Source organism: Micropterus salmoides, unplaced genomic scaffold (assembly GCF_014851395.1).
Source record: "Micropterus salmoides isolate LMB-PRFRI ecotype aquatic unplaced genomic scaffold, ASM1485139v1 Ms_hic_scaffold_1, whole genome shotgun sequence".
In the NCBI taxonomy this organism is placed as follows: Eukaryota; Metazoa; Chordata; class Actinopteri; order Centrarchiformes; family Centrarchidae; genus Micropterus; species Micropterus salmoides.
Genome location: NW_024040040.1, coordinates 4,890,907 through 4,917,721, shown reverse-complemented (window position 1 = coordinate 4,917,721; position 26,815 = coordinate 4,890,907). Strand labels below are relative to the sequence as shown.

At 41.3% G+C, this 26,815-nt stretch overlaps 2 protein-coding genes across 16 annotated transcripts in view; one reads left to right on the top strand and one right to left on the bottom strand.

Moving 5' to 3' along the window:
• The window catches only part of LOC119910112 (nucleotide-binding oligomerization domain-containing protein 1-like), a 1,078,472-nt gene that overhangs the window by 733,760 nt on the left and 317,897 nt on the right, over window positions 1-26,815 (top strand). The window lies entirely within an intron of this gene.
• LOC119881802 overlaps window positions 1-26,815 on the bottom strand; it is a 727,332-nt gene that overhangs the window by 664,008 nt on the left and 36,509 nt on the right. For 12 of the 15 annotated variants that reach the window (XR_005443641.1, XR_005443699.1, XM_038732940.1 and 9 more), the window contains 3 exons: window positions 18,537-18,968; window positions 11,412-11,840; window positions 6,649-7,080 (listed from right to left, as the gene is read on the bottom strand). Coding sequence is in view for 13 of the 15 variants with exons in the window: in XM_038732940.1 (XP_038588868.1) it covers window positions 6,649-7,080; window positions 11,412-11,840; window positions 18,537-18,968 (1,293 nt within the window). In the remaining 2 variants the exon portion in view is untranslated. Of the gene's footprint in view, window positions 1-428; window positions 533-6,648; window positions 7,081-11,411; window positions 11,841-18,536; window positions 18,969-26,815 lie in introns of those variants that run through there. The other 3 variants (XM_038714569.1, XM_038698407.1, XM_038691923.1) reach the window with 3 other exon arrangements.

Sequence of the window (26,815 nt, the reverse complement as noted above, 5' to 3'; positions counted from 1 at the left end):
AGAATCTGAATGTGCCAACGCTTGTTCCTGTCAACATTAGGCATAAAGCAGTGGTGTTTTTTGAAGGGGGCAGGAAGAAGAGGAGAAAGTCATGAGAAGACTGAGGACAAGAACGGAAGGAAAAGGTACTTTATTGTCACATACACGTGAAATTCATTCTCTACAATTAACACTCATTGCCTCAAGAACCTAATCTAAGATGTTTTTGATGGTGTGGAAAACTGGAGTGCCCACACAGGAAGGCACTCACAGAGCCCTCTTGAAAACAGCCTCTGTCAATGTAAGTTTTGTCAAACATTTTCAGTGACTTAAATATATCTCCCTTTCACTTAAAGAAAGACCAGTGCGATGCCTACTGTTCATTCAAGCCTGGAAACATCGAAGCAGCTTCACGGGACACAAAGGCTGCGAAGCAGAAGGACAAAGATGATGCAGATATGAAGACCTTGTTGGCGCTCACTCCAATTCCAGGCCATACCGTGTGAGGTACGTATCTTCAAGGACTTCAGCCAGATGGGGAACTGGGAAAAAGCTGGGGATCCAACATTGGACCTCCAAACAATCAGGTATTTTATCAGACATATACATTCTTGCACAAATATTGCCTTCTATGTCAATAGAAATCAGTTGTGAAAAGTACCCAAGTACATGCACCCAATTCCTCTTCTTTTTGAGGTATTACTCCACTACATTTATTTTGATGGCTTTAGTGACTAGTTACTCTGCAGATTATAAATTAAAAACATATTCAAAAACTAGAGTATGATGTATTTTCACAGATAAAGCCACACAGCAAAATATAAAGTAGTTAGAATTAGCTTTACTTTTCATCTTAAAATTTGAATGTAGGACTTTTGACATACAGAATATCTCTACAGTGTGGTGTTGGAACATTTATCTAAGTTAAAGGTCTGACTACTTTTTCCACCACTGTGAAAGACTACATGTGCTACATGTAGACAAACATACAGTCAACATAAATAAATGTGGAAATATATAAATATGGAACAAGATGAGTTGTGGAGATTTCTTACTTTCTTTGTGTTTGTATGTTCTATTTTAGGAGATACTTTAATCTGACAGTGATGATAAATAAAATGCAAATTAATTATTTATGGCAAATTTAATCTAAAATCATCAATCAATAGATGTTACAAGCTATAACCTAGAGTAGCTCAAATTTTAGTAAATGTAGTCAATTTACTTGATCAGTCTGGGACTTTTGTGTTGAGTTTTTCATGCTTGTCTGTGGTTACTTTCTGCCTGTGGGTGGCTACGATCACAGTAAAGTAGATCAGTGCTGAATTAGTGTGGTCTGTTCTTCTTCTGTACTGATTGGGTGACAACAGTTCAAATTTAGTGGCTGTAAAATCCACAGGGCGGAGCTCATTATCATTTTACAAAACGCCGTTTTTTACGCCGTTTGTTTAGTTAACAAAACGCCGTTTTATACCGCCGTTTGGTTAACTAAACGCCGCTTTTTACGGCGTGCCAAAATAAAACACCGTTTTGTTAGCAAAACATGCTAGAAGAGTGACGTTTTTTGGCAATAATGGCTTGCCATATCCTCGCGTGAGTACATTCGCTGCAACGCGAGAAGGCGATTTTAACGCGATAAGGTGAATAAACACTGATGCCGAAATAACTACAACATGATGCAGATTTGTTAAACATATGAATTCATGCTTTGTCAGGTCTAGCAGCAAGACTGCAGGACAACAACTTCTAAAATGTTTGTTACTGGAACCGGATGTGCACTGAAGCTAGCTGCTGAGAAGCTCCAGTGAAGATAAATCAACGTTGAAATCCCAAAAACTAAAGTAAAAAGCTCATTTAATAAAAACAGTTAACTCGGAGCTCGTCCCGCGAGTAAACGGCATAGTTGTCAGAGCCGAATCCGACCGACTAGGGGTGTTTATTTCTCCGAAGGTTGCAGCGCTGCTCCCTGCTCCTCTAGCCCAAGTTTAGCAGCCGTCAGCCGGCCTGCAGATTTTCAATCCCCCGCTCTGCCCCGCCCCCTTTCGCATCGCTTCGCCCGCCCGACAGGAAATGGCGTCTCTCCGCGTCTTTACATTGACTTTGTATGTAAACTCACCGCCCCTAACGCTCGCTTCGCTTTTGGTCTGAAAGCACCTTTACTCAAAACAGGATCCGAATCCTTTTTCCACCACTGGCCAAAACAGCCAAAGCTTTTGGTTGCAAAGAGGTTGGAGAGTTTTTGACTGCTTCAATAATGATTTAGCACACATTTGTCTGTACTCCCCAACATCAGCTGCTCTCACTATCTTTGATCACAGGCAGGTGATTTCGTCCAGGAATCGTAAAATCAAAATGCTAAGAAAAACAGATCGGGCACCTACAGTTACCACATTCACTGACTCTTTCAACTTCACCTCCGTGTGTGCGCGAGCATCCATGTTGCTTGGTAACGAACATGCTTTCAGCGGAATTTACCCGGAAACAACAAATTCTAATTTCTGATTGGCTTACCGGCTCTGATACTTGGTACAGAGAAAGCTATGAACTCGACATATAACGCCATATGCCTGCGCCTCGACCATTAATTGTATAGCGGGACAACTTTGTGGCGTTATCTCTTACTTCTCAGCGTGAGAAATAAAAGCTGTGGCGTGTGAGCTGCTTGAAATGCGAGTGTCTCAGTGAATGCGTGAGGCTTGAGAACCTTGTTGGGAAGCTAGAAGCTCTCTGTGAGACACCAATGTGTCCCTGAGCAAGACACTTAACCCCATGTGGCTTCAGAGGCGTGCGGCCTCTGATATAAATAGCAATAGTAAGTAGCTTTGGATAAAAGCGTCAGCTAAATGAATAAATGTAAAGACTCATTAAACTGGATAAGAGGACTAGTTATGCTGCGTTCCATTAACCTCGGAAGTTGAAGGTTGGAGGTGAGAATGACGTCACACCCGAGTTGACGGCGTTCCAGTTACAAATCGGAAAACCTCGCTCCGCCAGCCGTTGGTTACAACTAGCCAGGTTGCCATGGTTACACCGGTTGATACAAAATGCGTTGTGTGGTATTTACTCACACTGAACACTGTAGCAACACGTGTACAAACAGCAGTTGGACGGCACTTTGTGTACAAAAAGTTCTATAAGACACAAGTACACAGAAGTGCTAATAAACAGTATAAACTACAGCTTTCACTAGCTGTTGATACTCAGAGCAGCCATCTTGGATCATGAAGTTGGGGTAGTGCCGTTTACCGACTTTCCAAGTTTGCAATCTGACTTAAGGGGGCGTTATCTGAAATTTCAGACTCTGAAATTCCGACTTCCCATGTTAAATGGAACGCACCATTATGTCCTGGACTGCCCTCCAGACTCCACAGAGGAGGAGGGTGAGAGGAGGACGTTAGCCAAGCTGACATCAGTCATGGACGACACCTCTCAGCCCCTGCAGGAGACGGTGACGTCTCTGAGCAGCTCCTTCAGCATCAGACTGCTGCAACACATTAAAAGAAGGAGCAGCTCCTTCATCCCAGCAGCTGTCACACTCTCCAACACAGCAATGACGTAACAGGAGTGCAAACTCATCACGGGGGAAGAAGTTGACAAAGATATATGTGTGTGTTCCTTCTCCTTGTGTGCTGTTATGATGTGAAACTGAAGACCCTGCTATCAGGACATTCAGCCTTTAAAAATATAGAAACAGATTATTTGAAAATCTGACACGTAAAACTCTGCTCACAGTGCTGAGAGAAAACACTCATCACAGAAAACTACAGTGGCTGACGCATTGTTGCATAGGGACTTGTAGTTTTTACACACGGGACGGATACACAATACACCAGCACCACCCACACAACTCACGCCACACTTTAATTAACAAGCTTTCTGTACATTATTTATAACAATAACTTCAGTAAAACAGATGTAAAACAGAACAAGAGGAGGCGGGTAGAAGGAGCAAATACTGGCACAATGGTTAAATCTACATCTGTCCACTGCAGAGACACAATCCACAACCTGGAGGAGGAACTAGTATAAATGAGTGTATTATTATATTGTAACATTAAATGAACAGAATAGAGTTCATTTAATAGTATACTGTTAGTATAATCCCCCTGGTTGCGTGTCGAAGTGTCCTCGGGGCTATTCTGCCAGTGTATGAGTGAGTGTGAATGTTAGTTTCTGTATGAATGTAGTGTAAAAAGCGCTTTGAGTGGTCGAAAAGACTAGAAAGGCGTTATACAAGTACGGAGCATTTACATGAGTCTCTATCAGAGCCATTATCTCACTGTGCTGATCATTTTCTGAAACCATATGTTCGTTTCCATCATATGTTAATATATATGTTATGTATTTGTATTAGAACTATGTTATATATGTCATACTGTACTGATTTAATCAACAATATATCAACATTAAAAGAGTTACCTAATGATGTAATTCTGGTCACATTAGATTTGGAAAGCCTCTACACTAATATATTCCATGACAGAAGTCTTGAGGCTCTCGAGTATTATCTAAATCTAAATCTCTAAAGCAGAGGTCACTAATAGGCGGACCACGGTCCGGATCCGGACCCAGCCGCCGTCCTCTCCGGACCGCTGACCTACAGCACATTTATTATTGAGACTTACTACCTCGTGACGGAGCGTTTCTATTTTAACCCGCGCAGCTTTTCTAGCATTTACTGTACTGGTTTAGAGGACGAGGAAACTCTCAGACCAATCGCATGTGCTCCACTCGTCTCATGTGACGCTGCTCAGCCAATCAAATCTGTGCATACCGATGCTTGCGAGTCGAGTCCGCGAGATTCACCAGAGACGTTTTGGAAACACACCCGAATTGAGGAGACGAAAGATAAAAGAGATTTTACATGACTTTTAATCAAGAATGTACAGATTTTTACATGTACATTCCTCCCACGGGCAGTTCAAAACCAGAATATCTCATAGATCTCCAATATGCTAGCTGGAGCTCACGTTTCTCACTGAACAACAGAAAGTAGGAAAGTGGTAGCTCTGTAAGAGGAAATGAAAGAGAAGAGGAGGCATTACAGCTGTTCATTTGTGTGTTTATTATAAAATTGGTTAAGACTGCACTTCATCACTTCAAGCTACACTTTTTATTACATTTTTTCTAAAAATTAGGCACTTTAATTTAGTTTACTTAAATTTAGAATTTATTATTTGAATAGTTATTATTTATTATCCTTCCAGTTTGATGTGAAAACTGTCTGAAATATTATTTGATTCGACAGTCCGTTGCTGACTAAAAATATGTGTTGATACAACTATAGGTTATAGTACTGAATGATAACGCAAGTTCGTCGTTTTGATGTTCCGGACCTTTGCTTCAGGAAATTTTCTCTAACTAGACCTCTTTGGAATCTAATTGAATACCCCTGATCTAAAGCTATGCTCACACTGCAGGCCGTAATGCTCTATTCCAATTTAGTGCAGGGATCAGATTTCTTTAAATTGACAGTTCACATTATTATTTAAATGTGGCCCAAACAAAGGAGGCCACTAAGGTTAGCTCCAGTTAGCTCTTACTTGCTAACCCTCACAAGTTACACAGGAGACTACTGTATGTCATTGCCCTCTCACAGTTTCCTCACTGGGTCGCATTTCTCCTGATTTCTGACCAACGTTCACAAATCAAGTATAGGGTTAGTTCAGGCAGGCAACGAAGCCACGCAGATCAGGCAGCTAGCACCTGTCCTCCTTCCCTCTGTGTCTGCGTGATTCAGTGCAGGCGACAATGTGCAGATTGAAGATACAGGGCAATCTAAGCTTAACTACAGACCGCTTTCATTTAGCTCGTTGCGCGTGAGCCCGCATGTGTGTTCGTGTGCGAGGCGACACAGAGCAGCAGAGGCTGCATCCTGATAATAAACAGTACGGTCTTCACCTCCAGGCCTGTTTAACACCATGCTTCAGTGCCCATCTATTATCTGACTAAACCTGTAATTTGCATGCCTGCTCTGTTCTGTACGGGGTTCTTTACTGCGGCGATGCGAATGATAACAAGGACAAGGAGAAAGAGAACCACATGTGATGTAATGGTTTTTCTGGAGCTTTTTCGTTCACCACAGCTAGTGCAGAATTGCTGCTATAGAGCCACTTCAGAGTAGCATGAATTCCAGATTGAGACTGCTTGTCAAAAAGTCAGACCTGTATCGTATTTAGACCACATATGAAAGTGGCCCAAATCCAAACTGGAAGAGATCAGATTCAACGTGGCTTGGGCTGTTCACACTGACGTCAGTAGGACTGAAAGACAGGGGGCTCAGCCCCCAGGGTGTGCGTAACTTGCGCTCCCAAAAAACTCACATCTTTTGTATTAGAACTACACTTATGTCAACAACCAGTGAAGAAGCCAAGATGTTAACAGGTAAAAAGCCAAAGACATACTCTCTTCTTCCATTTCTCCTCTGTTGAACAAAAGTTACTGTAGTGTTGCTTTTCAAAGCTGCATGGAGGAAATTTACTTTGGCCAGTTTCCAGAAATGTGTATGTTAGACTGGAATACCACTCGTGAACCAACAGAGTGGCTGAAAGGGAAACTTTACCCAAACATTTATCACCACCAATGAATAAATGTAAATTTATTAATCAATCAACTCTAAAAAGTTTCCAGAAATGTCCACTGAAGTCATGTGAAGTACAATTCATTTACCTGAGCTGTGAGATATAAGGCAGACACTGTAGGAAACTCCTCACTTCACTCTCTTCATCTGAGCAGCCTGTCAGCTCCACTGGTTTCTTCTCTGGTTGGAGTTTCAGCACTTCCAGGAGGATGGAGGTCTTTCTCTCTGAGAGGTTTATGGACCAGACTGCAAGAGCTGACTGGAAAACTGACTGTAATGATGGAAGGACCCTCAAGCCTGTTTTAGTCTCATAGTCCTTCAGGTGGGAGCACAGATCCAGCAGGAAACCACACTGATCATATTCAACATCCATGTAACTAAGAGGGAATGATTGATATCTGCACACTGATGATAACAGCTCCAGTATCTTCTCTCCTGTCTGCTGTTCTCTCTCTGCTGCTGCACAGAACAGATTCCCAAAGACCTTGACTTCACCTGAGCCTCTAAACTGCCAAGGGACACTGGAACGAGAATAGAACATTTTGTTATGATCTGATGTCAACAGCAGAAAAAGAGCCATGCATTACTGATATGGAGTTTATCTGCTAAAAGCCTACAAATACCTGCTGATGAGCAGAATATAGCAAAATCAATCAACGTAAAACTCAACAATGATTTTAACAGGAAATATGTGGATTTAAGGAGACTGTTACTGAATTAAATTCTTGACAAAATGTTGAATGAAGCTGGAAAGTCAGGCTACAAAGGTGTATCCTCTCCTCTGTATTAAAGATTTTATGTTATACTGGAATACCACTCCTGATCCAACAGGGTGGCTGAAAGGAAAACTTTACCCAAAACATTTATTAATCAATCAGCTCCAAAGCTGAAATACTGGACCACAAGTTTTAACATCCATCATTCTGTAAAACGCTATGAAACTTCATACAGTACTAGTGTCACATAATTAGGATTTCTAGTGGTTTACTGATCACATCCTGATGACGTGATTTCTTTTCAATATTGACAAAAAATTCTCTCATTCGCTCCTCTTAATCATTCATCGTTCAAACATCCTCCTCAGTTACAGCTCTTTTCTTGGCTATATTAGAGTCAGGGGAGCCAATATAGCCAATATATATCCAATCCAGCATCCATGACCAATCACATATTGGGATTAAAAATAAAAATGATTAAGAGCTCAAAATGTGAACCACTTTCAGAAATGTGGTTCATTAATATCAGTGTGTTAGTCATAGCTCCGCTAAAATCAATATGTTAGTCAACACTAACACATTGATGTACTTAGAGGGGAAACATCTTTTAATGCAGGAAACTACTGCTTCATCCCTGAGATTTGCTAAATCACAGCAAAAAGCTGTAAAACAGTTAAAAAAAGAACATCAGTGGCCCTGAAGAAGAAATGAACTCCTCATCATCCACACAATGGTGATGGTCTCTGTTGCTGACATTGCTGGAGCTTGTTGGATCACATCATTATAGCTGAGTCTCTGTTTCCTTTTTAATGAGTCCATAGATGACTGATGAAAACAGCCTCAAAGGAACCAACTTGGTGCTCGATGGAGGAAACACGTATCAGCTCATGGGAGAAGAGCAGGACTCCGTGGGAGCGTTGCTAGGGGGGTTTGATCTGCACAAAACTCTGGTTAATGTAGGAATAAACACATTGGGCTGATTGGAATAAAACAGCATGTCATCTATAAAACTAAACACAGTGATATAACGTTTATGTGGACTGATCACCTGAACACTTTACCTTCGCCTTCAAACTAGTGGAGTTTCCGTAACGTACCGAACCATAATTTATGTCTAAACCTCACCAAGTAGTTTTACTGCCTAATATAATGTTTGTTGTCTCTGTAACATCAGCCAACACTTATAACACTCACTTCTTATCTTATTACCTGGACTGTATATCCATAGCTAAGGCTGTGAGAAATGACTAAAATTTCATATCCTGATATTGACCATTTTTTGTAAATGAAATATCATGATATTGACAAGTTGTGTAATTCTGAGAATTTACTGAGAATTGAGTGTAATCAAAACTGAGTTGAAGCAGCCAATTATGAGCAGTTCCAGGAGGCAGCGAGTCCTTCTGATAGGCCACAGCTTAGCAGTTCTATCATGCTGCCTGCAACAGTTGCTTGGTTAAACCCAAAGGCTGAGCTATTGCAGCTATTGCAGCGGCTGTGGCTCAGGAGATAGAGCGGGTTGGCCGTTAATCCTAAGGTCGGCGGTTCAATCCCTGGTTGCGTGTCGAAGTGTCCTTGGGCAAGATACTGAACCCCGAATTGCCCTAGCGGCTATTCTGCCAGTGTATGAGTGAGTGTGAATGTTAGTTTCCGTTTGAGCACTTAGGCTCAAACGGCTGTATGAATGTGTATGACTGGTGAATGCAGATGTAGTGTAAAAAGCGCTTTGAGTGGTCGAAAAGACTAGAAAGGCGTTATACAAGTACGGAGCATTTACATGAGTCTCTATCAGAGCCATTATCTCACTGTGCTGATCATTTTCTGAAACCATATGTTCGTTTCCATCATATGTTAATATATATGTTATGTATTTGTATTAGAACTATGTTATATATGTCATACTGTACTGATTTAATCAACAATATATCAACAGTAAAAGAGTTACCTAATGATGTAATTCTGGTCACATTAGATTTGGAAAGCCTCTACACTAATATATTCCATGACAGAAGTCTTGAGGCTCTCGAGTATTATCTAAATCTAAATCTCTAAAGCAGAGGTCACTAATAGGCGGACCGCGGTCCGGATCCAGACCCAGCCGCCGTCCTCTCCGGACCGCTGACCTACAGCACATTTATTATTGAGACTTACTACCTCGTGACGGAGCGTTTGTATTTTAACCCGCGCAGCTTTTCTAGCATTTACTGTACTGGTTTAGAGGACGAGGAAACTCTCAGACCAATCGCATGTGCTCCACTCGTCTCATGTGACGCTGCTCAGCCAATCAAATCTGTGCATACCGATGCTTGCGAGTCGAGTCCGCGAGATTCACCAGAGACGTTTTGGAAACACACCCGAATTGAGGAGACGAAAGATAAAAGAGATTTTACATGACTTTTAATCAAGAATGTACAGATTTTTACATGTACATTCCTCCCACGGGCAGTTCAAAACCAGAATATCTCATAGATCTCCAATATGCTAGCTGGAGCTCATGTTTCTCACTGAACAACAGAAAGTAGGAAAGTGGTAGCTCTGTAAGAGGAAATGAAAGAGAAGAGGAGGCATTACAGCTGTTCATTTGTGTGTTTATTATAAAATTGGTTAAGACTGCACTTCATCACTTCAAGCTACACTTTTTATTAAATTTTTTCTAAAAATGAGGCACTTTAATTTAGTTTACTTAAATTTAGAATTTATTATTTGAATAGTTATTATTTATTATCCTTCCAGTTTGATGTGAAAACTGACTGAAATATTATTTGATTCGACAGTCCGTTGCTGACTAAAAATATGTGTTGATACAACTATAGGTTATAGTACTGAATGATAACGCAAGTTCGTCGTTTTGATGTTCCGGACCTTTGCTTCAGGAAATTTTCTCTAACTAGACCTCTTTGGAATCTAATTGAATACCCCTGATCTAAAGCTATGCTCACACTGCAGGCCGTAATGCTCTATTCCAATTTAGTGCAGGGATCAGATTTCTTTAAATTGACAGTTCACATTATTATTTAAATGTGGCCCAAACAAAGGAGGCCACTAAGGTTAGCTCCAGTTAGCTCTTACTTGCTAACCCTCACAAGTTACACAGGAGACTCCTGTATGTCATTGCCCTCTCAGAGTTTCCTCACTGGGTCGCATTTCTCCTGATTTCTGACCAACGTTCACAAATCAAGCACAAGGTTAGTTCAGGCAGGCAACGAAGCCACGCAGACCGCTTTCATTTAGCTCGTTGCGCGTGAGCCCGCATGTGTGTTCGTGTGCGCGAGGCGACACAGAGCAGCAGAGGCTGCATCCTGATAATAAACAGTACGGTCTTCACCTCCAGGCCTGTTTAACACCATGCTTCAGTGCCCATCTATTATCTGACTAAACCTGTAATTTGCATGCCTGCTCTGTTCTGTACGGGGTTCTTTACTGCGGCGATGCAAATGATAACAAGGACAAGGAGAAAGAGAACCACATGTGATGTAATGGTTTTTCTGGAGCTTTTTCGTTCACCACAGCTAGTGCAGAATTGCTGGTATAGAGCCACTTCAGAGTAGCATGAATTCCAGATTGAGACTGCTTGTCAAAAAGTCCTTTCAGACCTGTATCGTATTTAGACCACATATGAAAGTGGCCCAAATCCAAACTGGAAGAGATCAGATTCAACGTGGCTTGGGCTGTTCACACTGACGTCAGTAGGACTGAAAGACAGGGGGCTCAGCCCCCAGGGTGTGCGTAACTTGCGCTCCCAAAAAACTCACATCTTTTGTATTAGAACTACACTTATGTCAACAACCAGTGAAGAAGCCAAGATGTTAACAGGTAAAAAGCCAAAGACATACTCTCTTCTTCCATTTCTCCTCTGTTGAACAAAAGTTACTGTAATGTTGCTTTTCAAAGCTGCATGGGGGGAATTTACTTTGGCCACACTGAGTTCTGACTGAGATGACTGATAAAAACAAAGAGCTTCCAGAAATGTGCATGTTATAGTGGAATACCACTCGTGAACCAACAGAGTGGCTGAAAGGAAAACTTTACCCAAACATTTATCACCACCAATGAATAAATGTAAATTTATTAATCAATCAACTCCAAAAAGTTTCCAGAAATGTCCACTGAAGTCATGTGAAGTACAATTCATTTACCTGAGCTGTGAGATATAAGGCAGACACTGTAGGAAACTCCTCACTTCACTCTCTTCATCTGACCTGCCTGTCAGCTCCACTGGTTTCTTCTCTGGTTGGAGTTTCAGCACTTCCAGGAGGATGGAGGTCTTTCTCTCTGAGAGGTTTATGGGCCGGACTGCAAGAGCTGACTGGAAAACTGACTGTAATGATGGAAGGACTCTCAAGCCTGTTTTAGTCTCATAGTCCTTCAGGTGGGAGCACAGATCCAGCAGGAAACCACACTGATATTCATCATCCATGTAACTAAGAGGGAATGATTGATATCTGCACACTGATGATAACAGCTCCAGTATCTTCTCTCCTGTCTGCTGTTCTCTCTCTGCTGCTGCACAGAACAGATTCCCAAAGAACTCGACTTCTCCTGAGCCTCTAAACAGCTGAGAGAATCTGGAACGAGAATTGAACATTTTGTTATGATCTGATGTCAACAGCAGAAAAAGAGCCATGCATTACTGATATGGAGTTTATCTGCTAAAAGCCTACAAATACCTGCTGATGAGCAGAATACAGCAAAATCAATCAATGTAAAACTCAACAATGATTTTAACAGGAAATATGTGGATTTTAGAAAACTGTAACTAAATCAAATTCTTGACAAAATGTTGAATGAAGCTGGAAAGTCAGGCTACAAAGGTGTATCCTCTCCTCTGTATTACAGATTGTATATTATACTGGAATACCAGTCCTGAACCAACAGGGTGGCTGGAAGGAAAACTTTACCCAAAACATTTATTAATCAATCAGCTCCAAAGCTGAAATACTGGACCACAAGTTTTAACATCCATCATTCTGAAAAACTCAATGAAACTTCATACAGTACTAGTGTAACATAATTAGGATTTCTAGTGGTTTACAGATCACATCCTGATGACGTGATTTCTTTTCAATATTGACAATAAACCACTTGATCAAAATTCTCTCATTCGCTCTTCTTAATCATTCATCGTTCAAACATCCTCCTCAGTTACAGCTCTTTTCTTGGCTATATTAAGAGTCAGGGGAGCCAATATGTGAGCTCAAATCCAGCCTCCATGACCGATTACATATTGGGATTATACATAAAAATGATTAAGTCCACTGAAGTCATGTGAAGTACAATTCATTTACCTTCAAACTAGTGGAGTTTCCGTAACGCAGTTGTTTTAACACCGAACCATAATTTATGTCTAAACCTCACCAAGTAGTTTTGCTGCCTAATCTTTCTATGACTCTGGTGGCATCTGCAGTCTTCTATGCAGTAGTCTGTTGCAGGGCTCTCACGTTTTATCAAAAGTTTGGAGTAAGATTACATCTGTTAGAGGAGGAAGTACTCAAACACGTGCAGCAGCGCCCCCCGGCCCCACCAAATTCCCTCTTTTGGTCCAGAGCCAAACTACAGAAACACATCAAGTCCTGTCCTTAGTTTTAGGTAGCCAAAGCCAAGCCCAGTGAAGGACAGTGATAAAGTACATTTACTGACTGTAGGCCCTACTTAATTACATATTACAGACATTTGTACTTAACTTCAGTGTTTTCTTTTCATGCCATTTTCTACGTCTACTCCACCACCTCTCAAAGGGAAATATTGTACTTTTTACTTCACTACATTTATCTGACAGCTTCAGTTACTAGTTACTTTAAAAAATAAGCTTTTTACACACAAAACATATTTAGAGTTTAAAAAACAGGATGTTTTGTTATAAAGTAATTACTTAACAGTTTATACAAGTACAGCTAGTAGGCCTACATTACTTAGGCTAATTGACAGAAAGGTAATTGCAACTGTTCTGGTATTAGTCATTTTTCATCATCACAAACCTGAAGATCTGCAGGTTTTACTTTTGATTATTTGAATGTATTTTTAATTATTTGAGGTTTTTACAACACAAGCATTGTAAAGGTGTCACTTTGGGCTCTGGGTAATTGTGACAACATTTCTCACAATTGTCACCATCTTTACAATCAATTTAATGGAGTAAACAATCAGCAGATTAATACATAATGAAAATAAACATTAATTGCTGATACAAAATTGTTCAACCTCCACCAACTACATTAATGCATGAGGAAGAATAATCTAATGATACAATATATAATAGCTTGATAGTCATAGGGGACATTTTTCTTTCTCTAATTTTATTTTTAATGGGCTACTTCCACATTTTCCTGCTTTTAGACTACTTCCATATTTTTACTTAGATTTTCAATGCAGTAGTTTTACTTTTAACAGAGTTTGTTTTTTACAGTGAGGCATCAGTACTCTTATGCCAGTTTCAGACCAAACGCAAATTTTCGCCTCGCGACGCTTTCCTCGTATGGCAAGCCGTTAGTGCCAAAAAACGTCACTCTTGTAGCATGTTTTGCTAACTAAACAAACGGCATAAAAAACGGCGTTTTCTAAAATGACAATGAGCTCCGCCCTGTGGATTTTACAGCCACTAAATATGAACGGTTGTCACCCAATCAGTACAGAAGAAGAACAGACCACACTAATTCAGCACTGATCTACTTTACTGTGATCGTAGCCACCCACAGGCAGAAAGTAACCACAGACAAGCATGAAAAACTCAACACAAAAGTCCCAGACTGATCAAGTAAATTGACTACATTTACTAGAATTTGAGCTACTCTAGGTTATAGCTTGTAACATCTATTGATTGATGATTTTAGATTAAATTTGACATAAATAATTAATTTGCATTTTATCATCACTGTCAGATTAAAGTATCTCCTAAAATAGAATATACAAACACAAAGAAAGTAAGAAATCACCATAAGTGGAACAACTATCTTTACGTGGTTATCAGTGAACAGTTTAAGCCTCATTTGTCTTTTTATGACCCCTTCAGTCGGTGTAGTATTGATAGCGAGCCTACCCTTGTTTCTACAAAGCTTTGTTTTACCAAGTCATCCTAAATCCAGGCCAAAGGCAACCTGACACAAACGTGTGTTTCAGTCGATTCAGGGAAAACACAGCTCGTCATTTATTCCCTGGCTGGAAACTTTTTATTCATTTATCCAAAGCTATCCTTCCGGACTCCTGCGATAATATTTATGTTACCCCAAAACACTACACTATACAAGTTGCTACAAAAAGTAAATTGACTACATTTACTAAAATTTGAGCTACTCTGCTCCTGTCCGCCGCCGCTTTACACTGCTCCCCTCCACCACAGACTTCACAATCATTTCTCCAGTCCAGATTCCCCCAGAAATACTTAGAAATCTTGTTCTTATGATGTGTCTTCTGCTTTTCTGCAGTAGAGTTTAGTGAACCTTTGGCAGGTTGCAGACGGGGAAATCCAGAGACCTGGAACGTGAACGTCCAGAAAAGTAGGAGAATGAGGGGCCTGGATTGAAGGAGGCAAGACAAATGGGGACACCATGCCAGTCTGCAACCTGCCAAAGGTTCACTAAACTCTACTGCAGAAAAGCAGAAGACAGCGCAGATGAATCCAGGAGGTCAGCATCCATTATTTGTCACCCTGTATTAGATTGGAGAAGAATCTGAATGTGCCAACGCTTGTTCCTGTCAACATTAGGCATAAAGCAGTGGTGTTTTTTGAAGGGGGCAGGAAGAAGAGGAGAAAGTCATGAGAAGACTGAGGACAAGAACGGAAGGAAAAGGTACTTTATTGTCACATACACGTGAAATTCATTCTCTACAATTAACACTCATTGCCTCAAGAACCTAATCTAAGATGTTTTTGATGGTGTGGAAAACTGGAGTGCCCACACAGGAAGGAGGATACCACCACAGACACTCACAGAGCCCTCTTGAAAACAGCCTCTGTCAATGTAAGTTTTGTCAAACATTTTCAGTGACTTAAATATATCTCCCTTTCACTTAAAGAAAGACCAGTGCGATGCCTACTGTTCATTCAAGCCTGGAAACATCGAAGCAGCTTCACGGGACACAAAGGCTGTGAAGCAGAAGGACAAAGACGATGCAGATTAGAAGACCATGTTGGCGCTCATTCCAATTCCAGGCCATACCGTGTGAGGTACGTATCTTCAAGGACTTCAGCCAGATGGGGAACTGGGAAAAAGCTGGGGATCCAACATTGCATGACCTCCAAACAATCAGGTATTTTATCAGACATATACATTCTTGCACAAATATTGCCTTCTATGTCAATAGAAATCAGTTGTGAAAAGTACCCAAGTACATGCACCCAATTCCTCTTCTTTTTGAGGTATTACTCCACTACATTTATTTTGATGGCTTTAGTGACTAGTTACTCTGCAGATTATAAATTAAAAACATATTCAAAAACTAGAGTATGATGTATTTTCACAGATAAAGCCACACAGCAAAATATAAAGTAGTTAGAATTAGCTTTACTTTTCATCTTAAAATTTGAATGTAGGACTTTTGACATACAGAATATCTCTACAGTGTGGTGTTGGAACATTTATCTAAGTTAAAGGTCTGACTACTTTTTCCACCACTGTGAAAGACATATTTTGTAATCTATTAAAATTCTGTCCCTATTTTCCCTTTTAAGTTCTTCCATCCACTAGATACAACGTGGATGGCACCACTCAGATGACTGGGAAGCCTATCTGTCCCCATCTCTTAAAAGAAGAGTATCACCACAGCAGCCCCACTGTGCGCATCCAGCCAGCCAGTTAAAGAGCTGAAGTTCAAACAGCCCCAAGAACTGAAGGTTTTGCCCAAGAACTTCCACTCATCCTACGATGGACTGGACCACGAGTGATGCCCATCACCAGCTGGAGCCTCACGCAGACGCACACACACTGATGTACTTAGGCTATATTGGTTACAGCTGTTCATTAAAATGAGCTTAATTATATTTTTGCATTATTTTTAAATACCTTTACTGGTTTTAATGGTTTTAATATAATTCCTAATTGTTCAAAGTATTAAGTCAAATATCTAGTAGTAGTAAAGACTCCAATCAATTATCTCTCACAATTAGTCTGACAGATTCTTTATCCTGGTTGTTCATAATAATAATTTTGAATGTTGTGTGGTTTACACAGTAAAATAAATTTCAACCTTTACTGATTAAACCTATTTCATTTTGTCATTATCAGCCAACATTATTCACAATGTAAAGATAGCTTATTGATGATTAACATGATTTCAAAACATGCATCTTATTATTTAGCTTAGGTATCATCAGAAGGTATGCTTTCACAAAGACTTCAGGTAACCTTTCTCAAATATGTCCATTCCAATGAAGCGTTTTTTTTAAAACCAAGTATCTTAATAGCCTGCAGATGCCTTTTCAGAATCAGAATGAGCTTTATTGTCAAGTAGTGTTTTACACATACGAGGAATTTGCTGTGGTGATAAGGTGCTACATGTAGACAAACATACAGTCAACATAAATAAATGTGGAAATATATAAATATGGAACAAGATAAGTTGTGGAGATTTCTTACTTTCTTTGTGTTTGTATGTTCTATTTTAGGAGATACTTTAAATGACAGTGATGATAAATAAAATGCAAATTAATTATTTATGGCAAATTTAATCTAAAATCATCAATCAATAGATGTTACAAGCTATAACCTAGAGTAGCTCAAATTTTAGTAAATGTAGTCAATTTACTTGATCAGTCTGGGACTTTTGTGTTGAGTTTTTCATGCTTGTCTGTGGTTACTTTCTGCCTGTGGGTGGCTACGATCACAGTAAAGTAGATCAGTGCTGAATTAGTGTGGTCTGTTCTTCTTCTGTACTGATTGGGTGACAACAGTTCAAATTTAGTGGCTGTAAAATCCACAGGGCGGAGCTCATTATCATTTTACAAAACGCAGTTTTTTACGCCGTTTGTTTAGTTAACAAAACGCCGTTTAAAACACCGTTTTGTTAACTAAACGCCGCTTTTTACGGCGTGCCAAAATAAAACACCGTTTTGTTAGCAAAACATGCTAGAAGAGTGACGTTTTTTGGCAATAATGGCTTGCCATATCCTCGCGTGAGTACATTCGCTGCAACGCGAGAAGGCGATTTTAACGCGATAAGGTGAATAAACACTGATGCCGAAATAACTACAACATGATGCAGATTTGTTAAACATATGAATTCATGCTTTGTCAGGTCTAGCAGCAAGACAGCAGGACAACAACTTCTAAAATGTTTGTTACTGGAACCGGATGTGCACTGAAGCTAGCTGCTGAGAAGCTCCAGTGAAGATAAATCAACGTTGAAATCCCAAAAACTAAAGTAAAAAGCTCATTTAATAAAAACAGTTAACTCGGAGCTCGTCCCGCGAGTAAACGGCATAGTTGTCAGAGCCGAATCCGACCGACTAGGGGTGTTTATTTCTCCGAAGGTTGCAGCGCTGCTCCCTGCTCCTCTAGCCCAAGTTTAGCAGCCGTCAGCCGGCCTGCAGATTTTCAATCCCCCGCTCTGCCCCGCCCCCTTTCGCATCGCTTCGCCCGCCCGACAGGAAATGGCGTCTCTCCGCGTCTTTACATTGACTTTGTATGTAAACTCACCGCCCCTAACGCTCGCTTCGCTTTTGGTCTGAAAGCACCTTTACTCAAAACAGGATCCGAATCCTTTTTCCACCACTGGCCAAAACAGCCAAAGCTTTTGGTTGCAAAGAGGTTGGAGAGTTTTTGACTGCTTCAATAATGATTTAGCACACATTTGTCTGTACTCCCCAACATCAGCTGCTCTCACTATCTTTGATCACAGGCAGGTGATTTCGTCCAGGAATCGTAAAATCAAAATGCTAAGAAAAACAGATCGGGCACCTACAGTTACCACATTCACTGACTCTTTCAACTTCACCTCCGTGTGCGCGCGAGCATCCATGTTGCTTGGTAACGAACATGCTTTCAGCGGGTCACGGAATTTACCCGGAAACAACAAATTCTAATTTCTGATTGGCTTACCGGCTCTGATACTTGGTACAGAGAAAGCTATGAACTCGACAAATAACGCCATATGCCTGCGCCTCGACCATTAATTGTATAGCGGGACAACTTTGTGGCGTTCCTGTAATGTTGCTTTTCAAAGCTGCATGGGGGAATTTGCTTTGGCCAGAGTTCTGACTGAGATGCCTGATAAAAACAAAGAGCTTCCAGAAATGTCCACTGAAGTCATGTGAAGTACAATTCATTTACCTGAGCTGTGAGATATAAGGCAGACACTGTAGGAAACTCCTCACTTCACTCTCTTCATCTGAGCAGCCTGTCAGCTCCACTGGTTTCTTCTCTGGCTGGAGTTTCAGCACTTCCAGGAGGATGGAGGTCTTTCTCTCTGAGAGGTCTATGGACCAGACTGCAGGAGCTGACTGGAAAACTGACTGTAATGATGGAAGGACCCTCAAGCCTGTTTTAGTCTCATAGTCCTTCAGGTGGGAGCACAGATCCAGCAGGAAACCACACTGATCATATTCAACATCCATGTAACTAAGAGGGAATGTTTGATATCTGCACACTGATGATAACAGCTCCAGTATCTTCTCTCCTGTCTGCTGTTCTCTCTCTGCTGCTGCACAGAACAGATTCCCAAAGACCTTGACTTCTCCTGAGCCTCTAAACCACACAGACAATCTGGAATGAGCATTGAACATTTTGTTATGATCTGATGTCAACAGCAGAAAAAGAGCCATGCATTACTGATATGGAGTTTATCTGCAAAAAGCGTACAAATACCTGCTGATGAGCAGAATACAGCAAAATCAATCAACGTAAAACTCAACAATGATTATAACAGGAAATATGTGGATTTTAGAAAACTGTAACTAAATTAAATTGAAAACTTTACCCAAAACATTTATTAATCAATTACCTCCAAAGCTGAAATACTGGACCACAAGTTTTAACATCCATCATTCTGTAAAACTCTATGAAACTTCATACAGTACTAGTGTCACATAATTAGGATTTCTAGTGGTTTACTGATCACATCCTGATGACGTGATTTCTTTTCAATATTGATAATAAACCACTTGATCAAAACCATCTCATTCACTCCTCTTAATCATTCATCGTTCAAACATCCTGCTCAGTTACAGCTCTTTTCTTGGCTATATTATAGAGTCAGGGGAGCCAATAAATGAGCTCCGATCCAGCATCCATGACCAATCATATGTTGGGATTAAAAATAAAAATGATTAAGAGCTCAAAATGTGAACCACTTTCAGAAATGTGGTTCATTAATATCAGTGTGTTAGTCATAGCTCCGCTAAAATCAATGTTAGTCTATACTGACACATTGATGTACTTAGAGGGGAAACATCTTTTAATGCAGGAAACTACTGCTTCATCCCTGAGATTTGCTAAATTACAGCAAAAAGCTGAAAAATAGTAAAAGAACATCAGTGGTCCTGAAGAAGAAATGAACTCCTCATCATCAACACAATGGTGATGGTCTCTGTTGCTGACATTGCTGGAGCTTGTTGGATCACATCATTATAGCTGAGTCTCTGTTTCCTTTTTACTGAGTCCATAGATGACTGATGAAAACAGCCTCAAAGGAACAAACTTGGTGCTCGATGGAGCACGTATCAGCTCATGGGAGATGAGCAGGACTCCGTGGGAGCGTTGCTAGGGGATTTGATCTGCACAGAACTCTGGGTAATGTAGGAATAAACACATTGGGCTGAGTGGAATAAAACAGCATGTCATCTATCAAACTAAACACAGTGACATAACATTTATGTGGACTGATCACCTGAACACTTTACCTTCACCTTTAAACTAACAGTGAGTTTCCAGAAATGTCCACTGAAGTCATATGAAGTTAACCAACCAAGGTTAAAATCAAGGGCAACTGGACTTGGTTGAAGATACTGGAAGACGTTTCGTCCCTCATCCAAAGGACTTCTTCAGTTCTGACTGACTGGCAGGGAAACTCAGTTATTTAACCTCAGTGGGGTCGTTATCCCGGGTCATCGATACCGCTGGTTCGTTAGTGTTCCTTTTTGCTGTGACGACAGTCGTTACAGTCGTTAAGACTACCTGTGGCCAAGACTGAACGACCATCGTTGGTATCTTCACCTGAGGCCAATAGGTTACGTTTGTTGAGTTTCCTGGGAAGTGATGAAAGGACAGCATTGTAAGTGGGGGATAAGTGGTGGCGTAGACCCCCTCCCCTGTTCAATGACGGCTTCTCAACCCTGGTGTAGATGGCTTCCTTGACACCTCTTTCAAACCATCCATCTTCTCTGTCTAAAATGTGCACCTGGTGGTCCTCAAACGAGTGTCCTCTGTCCTTCAGATGTAAGTAGACTGCAGAGTCTTGACCTGAGGAGTTGGCCCTTCTGTGTTGAGCCATGCGTTTGTGTAGTGGTTGTTTAGTCTCCCCAATATACAGGTCTGTGCATTCCTCACTGCATTGGACCGCATACACTAGATTGCTTTTCTTGTGTTTGGGTGTGCGGTCTTTGGGGTGTACCAGCATCTGCCTTAGTGTGTTCTTGGGTTTAAAAAACACAGGGATGTTATGTTTGTTGAAAATCCTCCTGAGTTTCTCTGATACTCCAGACACGTATGGAATCACAATGTTGTTGCGTTTGACCTTCTTTTCCTCCTCCCCTGTAGTTTTTAGGGCCCGAGCACGACCGTGCGAGGTCCCTATTGAATTGCTCGGATTATTTATATTTTTTTTTTTTTTTTTTTTTTTTCTTTTTTCTGCAAAGTAGGCCCAAATGACATGGCCTAAACATACTCGAAAACTCACCAAAATTTGCAAACATGTCAGAACCGGTGAAAAATTTCGTATTCTACAAGTTTCGCACATGGGCGTGGCAAAATGACTCGCTAGCGCCACCTTGAAAATTGGAAATGATTAGCCCCTCGTTCACGTTCAACCTACATGTACGAAATTTTCTGGGGACATGTATCGTATCAAGACGCACAAAAAAGCCTCAAGAACCCATAGCCTAAAGTCAACAGGAAGTCGGCCATTTTGAATTTTATGGCCATTTTGGATGATTTACACACTTCGTACTTTAACGAACTCCTCCTAGGGATTTAGTCGGATCGACGTCAAATTTCTGCTGTGCCTTCTAAAGGCATTGACGATGAAAAGTTGTGCTATTTGCGAGTTTTCGTCAATGGGCGTGTCCGTGGCGTCGATGATTCGCAATGAAACAGGAAGTTGTTGTAACTTCAGTGTACATGCTCACATCTGGACCAAACTGTACATGTAGGATGAGAGTCCCGCCCTGAACACATGTACATGCCGACATTCACCCACAGTCATAGCGCCACCTGCTGGCAACAGAAAGTGACCTTTAACGAAGCAGCCCCCGCCGCACGTTTCACCTACGTGCACGAATTTTCTGTGGTACGTGTATCTTGTCCAGACGCACAAAAAAGCCTCTTGGAGCCATAGCCTAAAATCAACAGGAAGTCGGCCATTTTGAATTTTACGTCAAATTTTGGATGATTTACACACTTCGTACTTTAACGAACTCCTCCTAGGGATTTAGTCCGACCGACCTCAAATTTGTGCTGTGCCTTCTAAAGGCATTGAAGATGAAAAGTTGTGCTATTTGCAAGTTTTCGTCAATGGGCGTGTCCGTGGCGTGGCGTCAAAGATCAGCTCTTCGCCATGACACGGAAGTTGTCGTAACTTCAGTGTACATGCTCACATCTGGACCAAACTGTACATGTAGGATGAGAGTCCCGCCCTGAACACATGTACATGCTGACATTCACAGACAGTCATAGCGCCACCTGCTGGCAACAGGAAGTGACTTTTAACGAAGCAGCCCCCGCCGCACGTTTCACCTACGTGCACGAATTTTCTGTGGTACGTGTATCTTGTCCAGACGCACAAAAAAGCCTCTTGGAGCGATGCCCTAAAATCAACAGGAAGTAGGCCATTTTGAATTTTACGTCAAATTTTGGATGATTTACACACTTCGTACTTTAACGAACTCCTCCTAGGGATTTAGTCCGACCGACTTCAAATTTGTGCTGTGCCTTCTAAAGGCATTGAAGATGAAAAGTTGTGCTATTTGCGAGTTTTCGTCAATGGGTGTGTCCGTGGCGTGGCGTCAGAGATCAAGTCTTCGCCATAACACAGGAAGTTGTTGTAACTTCAGTGTACATGCTCACATCTGAACCAAACTTTACGTGCTTGATAACTCTCCCACCCCGCTATGGAGGACCGATCCTGACACAGTCAGAAATAAATACAGAAATAAATAAATGCTCAATAAATAAATAAGCATCCAATTAAATACACAAAAAAATTAAGTAAATAAATAAATGTAGGTAGTAATTAAATTATACAAGGAGACATAAATGTATATTTTAATTAGTGCCTTTACTTATTCACCTTTGTTATAATTACCTTATTTGTTTATTCAACTTTATTTATTACTAATTTTTTTAATGTATTTATTTATGTGTGTTTTAATATTTTTGTCTGTTTTATTCTTCCTTTGTATTTATTTACCTTATTTATTTTCACCCATGGTATTTATTTCTGCCTGTCTTTTTTAAATTTTTGTATGCATTTCTGCCTCATTATGCAAATGAGGAGGGGCTGTGTCTCAAGGGGTCATCTTCTCTGCTATTGGTGGACCAGTCAGACAGGAGAGCTCCTACTCTGCCTGCAGACATCAACGATCTTGCCCCTCACACAGTCAGATGGCTTCCTTCAGTGCACTGAGGTGTTTAACAACTCTGAAGACAATACTACCAGCAATGTCTTCCTTCTCTTTTCATGTAGACGCTCCAACAGACAGTGCTATCAGTTTGCTGCATGCATGGACACAGAACTGCGGTATAGAGAGAAGCACACGGTCAGCTGGCTGCAGCTAAATCTGGAGTGCACTCGTATTCAATTCTGTATGGTAAATTCAGTTTTAACGGAGCAGAGCGAGCTGACAGGCAGAGTTAGAGACTTTTTCTGTCCGTTTCTCTCTTTACAAAGACGCATGTTGCAGTCAGAGTCTTCTCTGAGATGCGAGCACGACATACAACACAATTTATCAAATTACACATCGGATATACAGTATGAAAATAAGATTGATTGGATTATACTCACAGGAAGTATAAAACCTGTTACATGTGTCTATTAAAAGTAAAGTAACACAAAAATGTCAGGGAAATTACTTTACTTAGATTTAAGTACTGCAGTTGTACATTTGAAATACCTTCCTACCTTTCTGATAGGAAGCCTTTTGAGGTGGTATAAAACATTTCTTCTTATATTCTGATTTGAGTTGTGGACAACTATGACCACATGAATTAAAAAATTAAACATTTCACTGCCCAAGTCAGCTATAACACAAGTCTTGTTCATCAGACTACATGCTGTACAGTATTTGTGGACAGATTTTGTCCCAGGATTTATTATGCATTTCTTCTTCTTCGTTGCATGATTTAGAATAATAAGGTGAGAAATGGGTCTGTTCTGAGTTCATCCTGCACTGCAGCAGCTAATAAAGTCCATTTAATCCCAAAAACGCTTTTCTTTTAGGCAGGCTGGAGCAGAAAACAACTCACCTTTCTCAAGTTGTACAGTAATGTCACATGTGTATGAAGGTGGATCAAACAAGCTAATCTTAAATGTCAAAGTAGAGAGGAGCCTAGTAGGCCTATTTATTTTCATTCATTACACAATATGAATAAGCTATGCAGACAGTTGTAAAGAAAGAACATCTTTTTCTTCTGTTCTCTACTTGTTATAGTTACACAGTATTAGGGGTGTGGGCTGTATTAAAAGTATCCACTGTTCTCCCATGCTCTAACACACAGTAAAGATGAAATGTGTGCTGTTCTCACATTCTTCCTCTGTATGTACACATAAACAACAAGGCAGGGAAATATAAAAGGAATTTATTTTATTGTTTGGGTACATTATTGTTCAGTGTACATGCTCACATCTGAAACAAACTTTACGTGCTTGTTAACTCTCCCACCCCGCAGACATCCACACGTCAATACCGATTTATATTCATAGCGGCAAGTGCTATGTAGCTCCACATAGGGGACACAGGAAGTGACATATAACACCTTCATGCGGCGTCGGAACCGCGTAGGAAATTCACAGCCGCACCGGCAGAGCTCCAGAATATGCAACTCGGCCGGCTCACGCGCGGACGCGCTACAAGTGCGAGGGCCCGCCCAACGCTGCTTGCAGCTTTAATGTTCTTCTTGGATCTTGTGGCTGTCTTCACAAAGGTCCATTTAGGGTATCCACAGGCTGTAAGTGCCCCCTTCAGGTGGTTCTGTTCCTTCTCTCTGGCTTGGGCGCTTGTTGGTATGTTTTCCGCTCTGTGGTGCAGTGTTCTCATGACCCCTAGCTTGTGCTCCAGTGGGTGGTGGGAATCGAAGAGTAGGTATTGGTCTGTGTGTGTGGGTTTTCTGTAAACACCAATCTGCAGGCTCCTATCCTCTTCAATGTGTACAGCGCAGTCCAGGAAGGCCAAACTGTTGTTGTGAACATCTTCTCGTGTGAACTGATGTTACTGTCCACAGAGTTGATGTGTTCTGTGAAGGCTTGCACTTCCTGGCTTTTAATTTTGACCCAGGTGTCGTCCACATATCTGTACCAGTGGCTCGGTGCTATTCCTCTGAAGGAGTTGAGGGCTTTATTCTCCACTTCTTCCATGTAGATGTTTGCCACAATCGGGGATACCGGTGAGCCCATGGCACAGCCATGCTTCTGTCTGTAGAATCCACCGTTGTACTGGAAGTAGGTGGTGTTTAGGCAGAGGTCGAGTAATTTGCTGATTTGGTCAGGGCTGAGGCTAGTTCTGTTGTCCAGGGTGTTGTCTTGTGTTAGCCGTTTCCTAACGGTTTCTACTGCCTCTATGGTGGGGATGCAGGTGAACAAAGAAGTCACGTCGTAGGATACCATGGTTTCATCTGGATCCAGTTTTAGTCCTCGAACTTTGTTTACAAAGTCAATAGAGTTTTGGATGTGATGAGGCGTGTTCCCCACCAATGGAGCTAAGATGGTGTAAATGTGTTTGGCAATGTTGTAGGTGACCGAGTTAATGCTGCTGATAATCGGCCTGAGTGGGGCTCCTTCTTTGTGTATCTTGGGTAGTCCATAAATGCATGGAATGGCTTCTCCAGGATACAAATGGTAATATAGTTCAATATAGTTTGTGATGGTGTTGTCCTTCTGTAACTGTTGTAGACATTCTATGGCCTTTTTCTTGTATCCGCTGGTTTGGTCTCGTCTCAGTGTCTCATACGTGTTTGTGTCCATTAGTAGTGTGTTGACTTTGTTCTGGTAGTCTGCTGTGTTAAGGACTACCGGTCATCTTCCTTTGTCAGCAGGTAGGATAGTGATGTTTTGATCCTTGCTCAGAGATGTCACAGCCTTCCTTTCTTGGATGGTGAGGTTGGAAGGGGGGGCCTTCGCATTAGAAAGGGCTGCAGATACCTTTAGTCTGAGCTGTTCCGCTTCTGTTTCTGTTAATTTGTTTTTCCTAATGGCCGATTCTGTGGCTGTGATGAGGTCTACTATCGGTAGTTGCTGTGGTGTAATGGCGAAGTTTAATCCTTTGGCCAGAACGTCTTTCTCTGGTTGGGTGAGTTCCCTATCTGACAAGTTTTTCACCCATCTGTTGTCTGTTTCAAGTGTTGTGGGGTTATTGTCCTTTCTCCTCCAAGACAATTCTCCTGTTCTGTTAGTGCAGCTCGCTCTGGACTGTAAGTTTTGGAATTTCCGGGTCTGTCTTTCTTTGCTCTTGTTGTGCTGAGATAGCTGTGCTTTCTTTATGAAGTCCATGACCTTTCCCAGTGCTGTGCTGGGCAGATAGGTTTCTAGTTTGTGGTGTATGTTGTCCATTTCTTTGTTCAGGGCTTCAATTGTGAAGTGTATCTGTCTCGCTCTCTCGTTCAGTAGCTGGTGTTGTGCCTTCTCCAGGATTATTCCGGCTCTGTGTCCTTTTACCGTGGAGCCTAAGTGTAGGCTGTTGGGAATAAGTTTGTGTTGTCGGCATCTCAGGTTCAATCGTAGGTGGTTCCTGTAGTCTGCAATTTTCCTGGCTGTCCTTTCATACTCCCTGCAGTCTACTTACATCTGAAGGACAGAGGACACTCGTTTGAGGACCACCAGGTGCACATTTTAGACAGAGAAGATGGATGGTTTGAAAGAGGTGTCAAGGAAGCCATCTACACCAGGGTTGAGACGCCGTCATTGAACAGAGGAGGGGGTCTACGCCACCACTTATCCCCCACTTACAATGCTGTCCTTTCATCACTTCCCAGGAAACTCAACAAACGTAACCTATTGACCTACGGCGAAGATAAAAATGATGGTCGTTCAGTCTTGGCCACAGGTAGTCTTAACGACTGTCGTCACAGCAACAAGGAACACTAACGAACCAGCGGTATCGATGACCCGGGATAACGACCCCACTGAGGTTAAATAGCTGAGTTTCCCTGCCAGTCAGTCAGAACTGAAGAAGTCCTTTGGATGA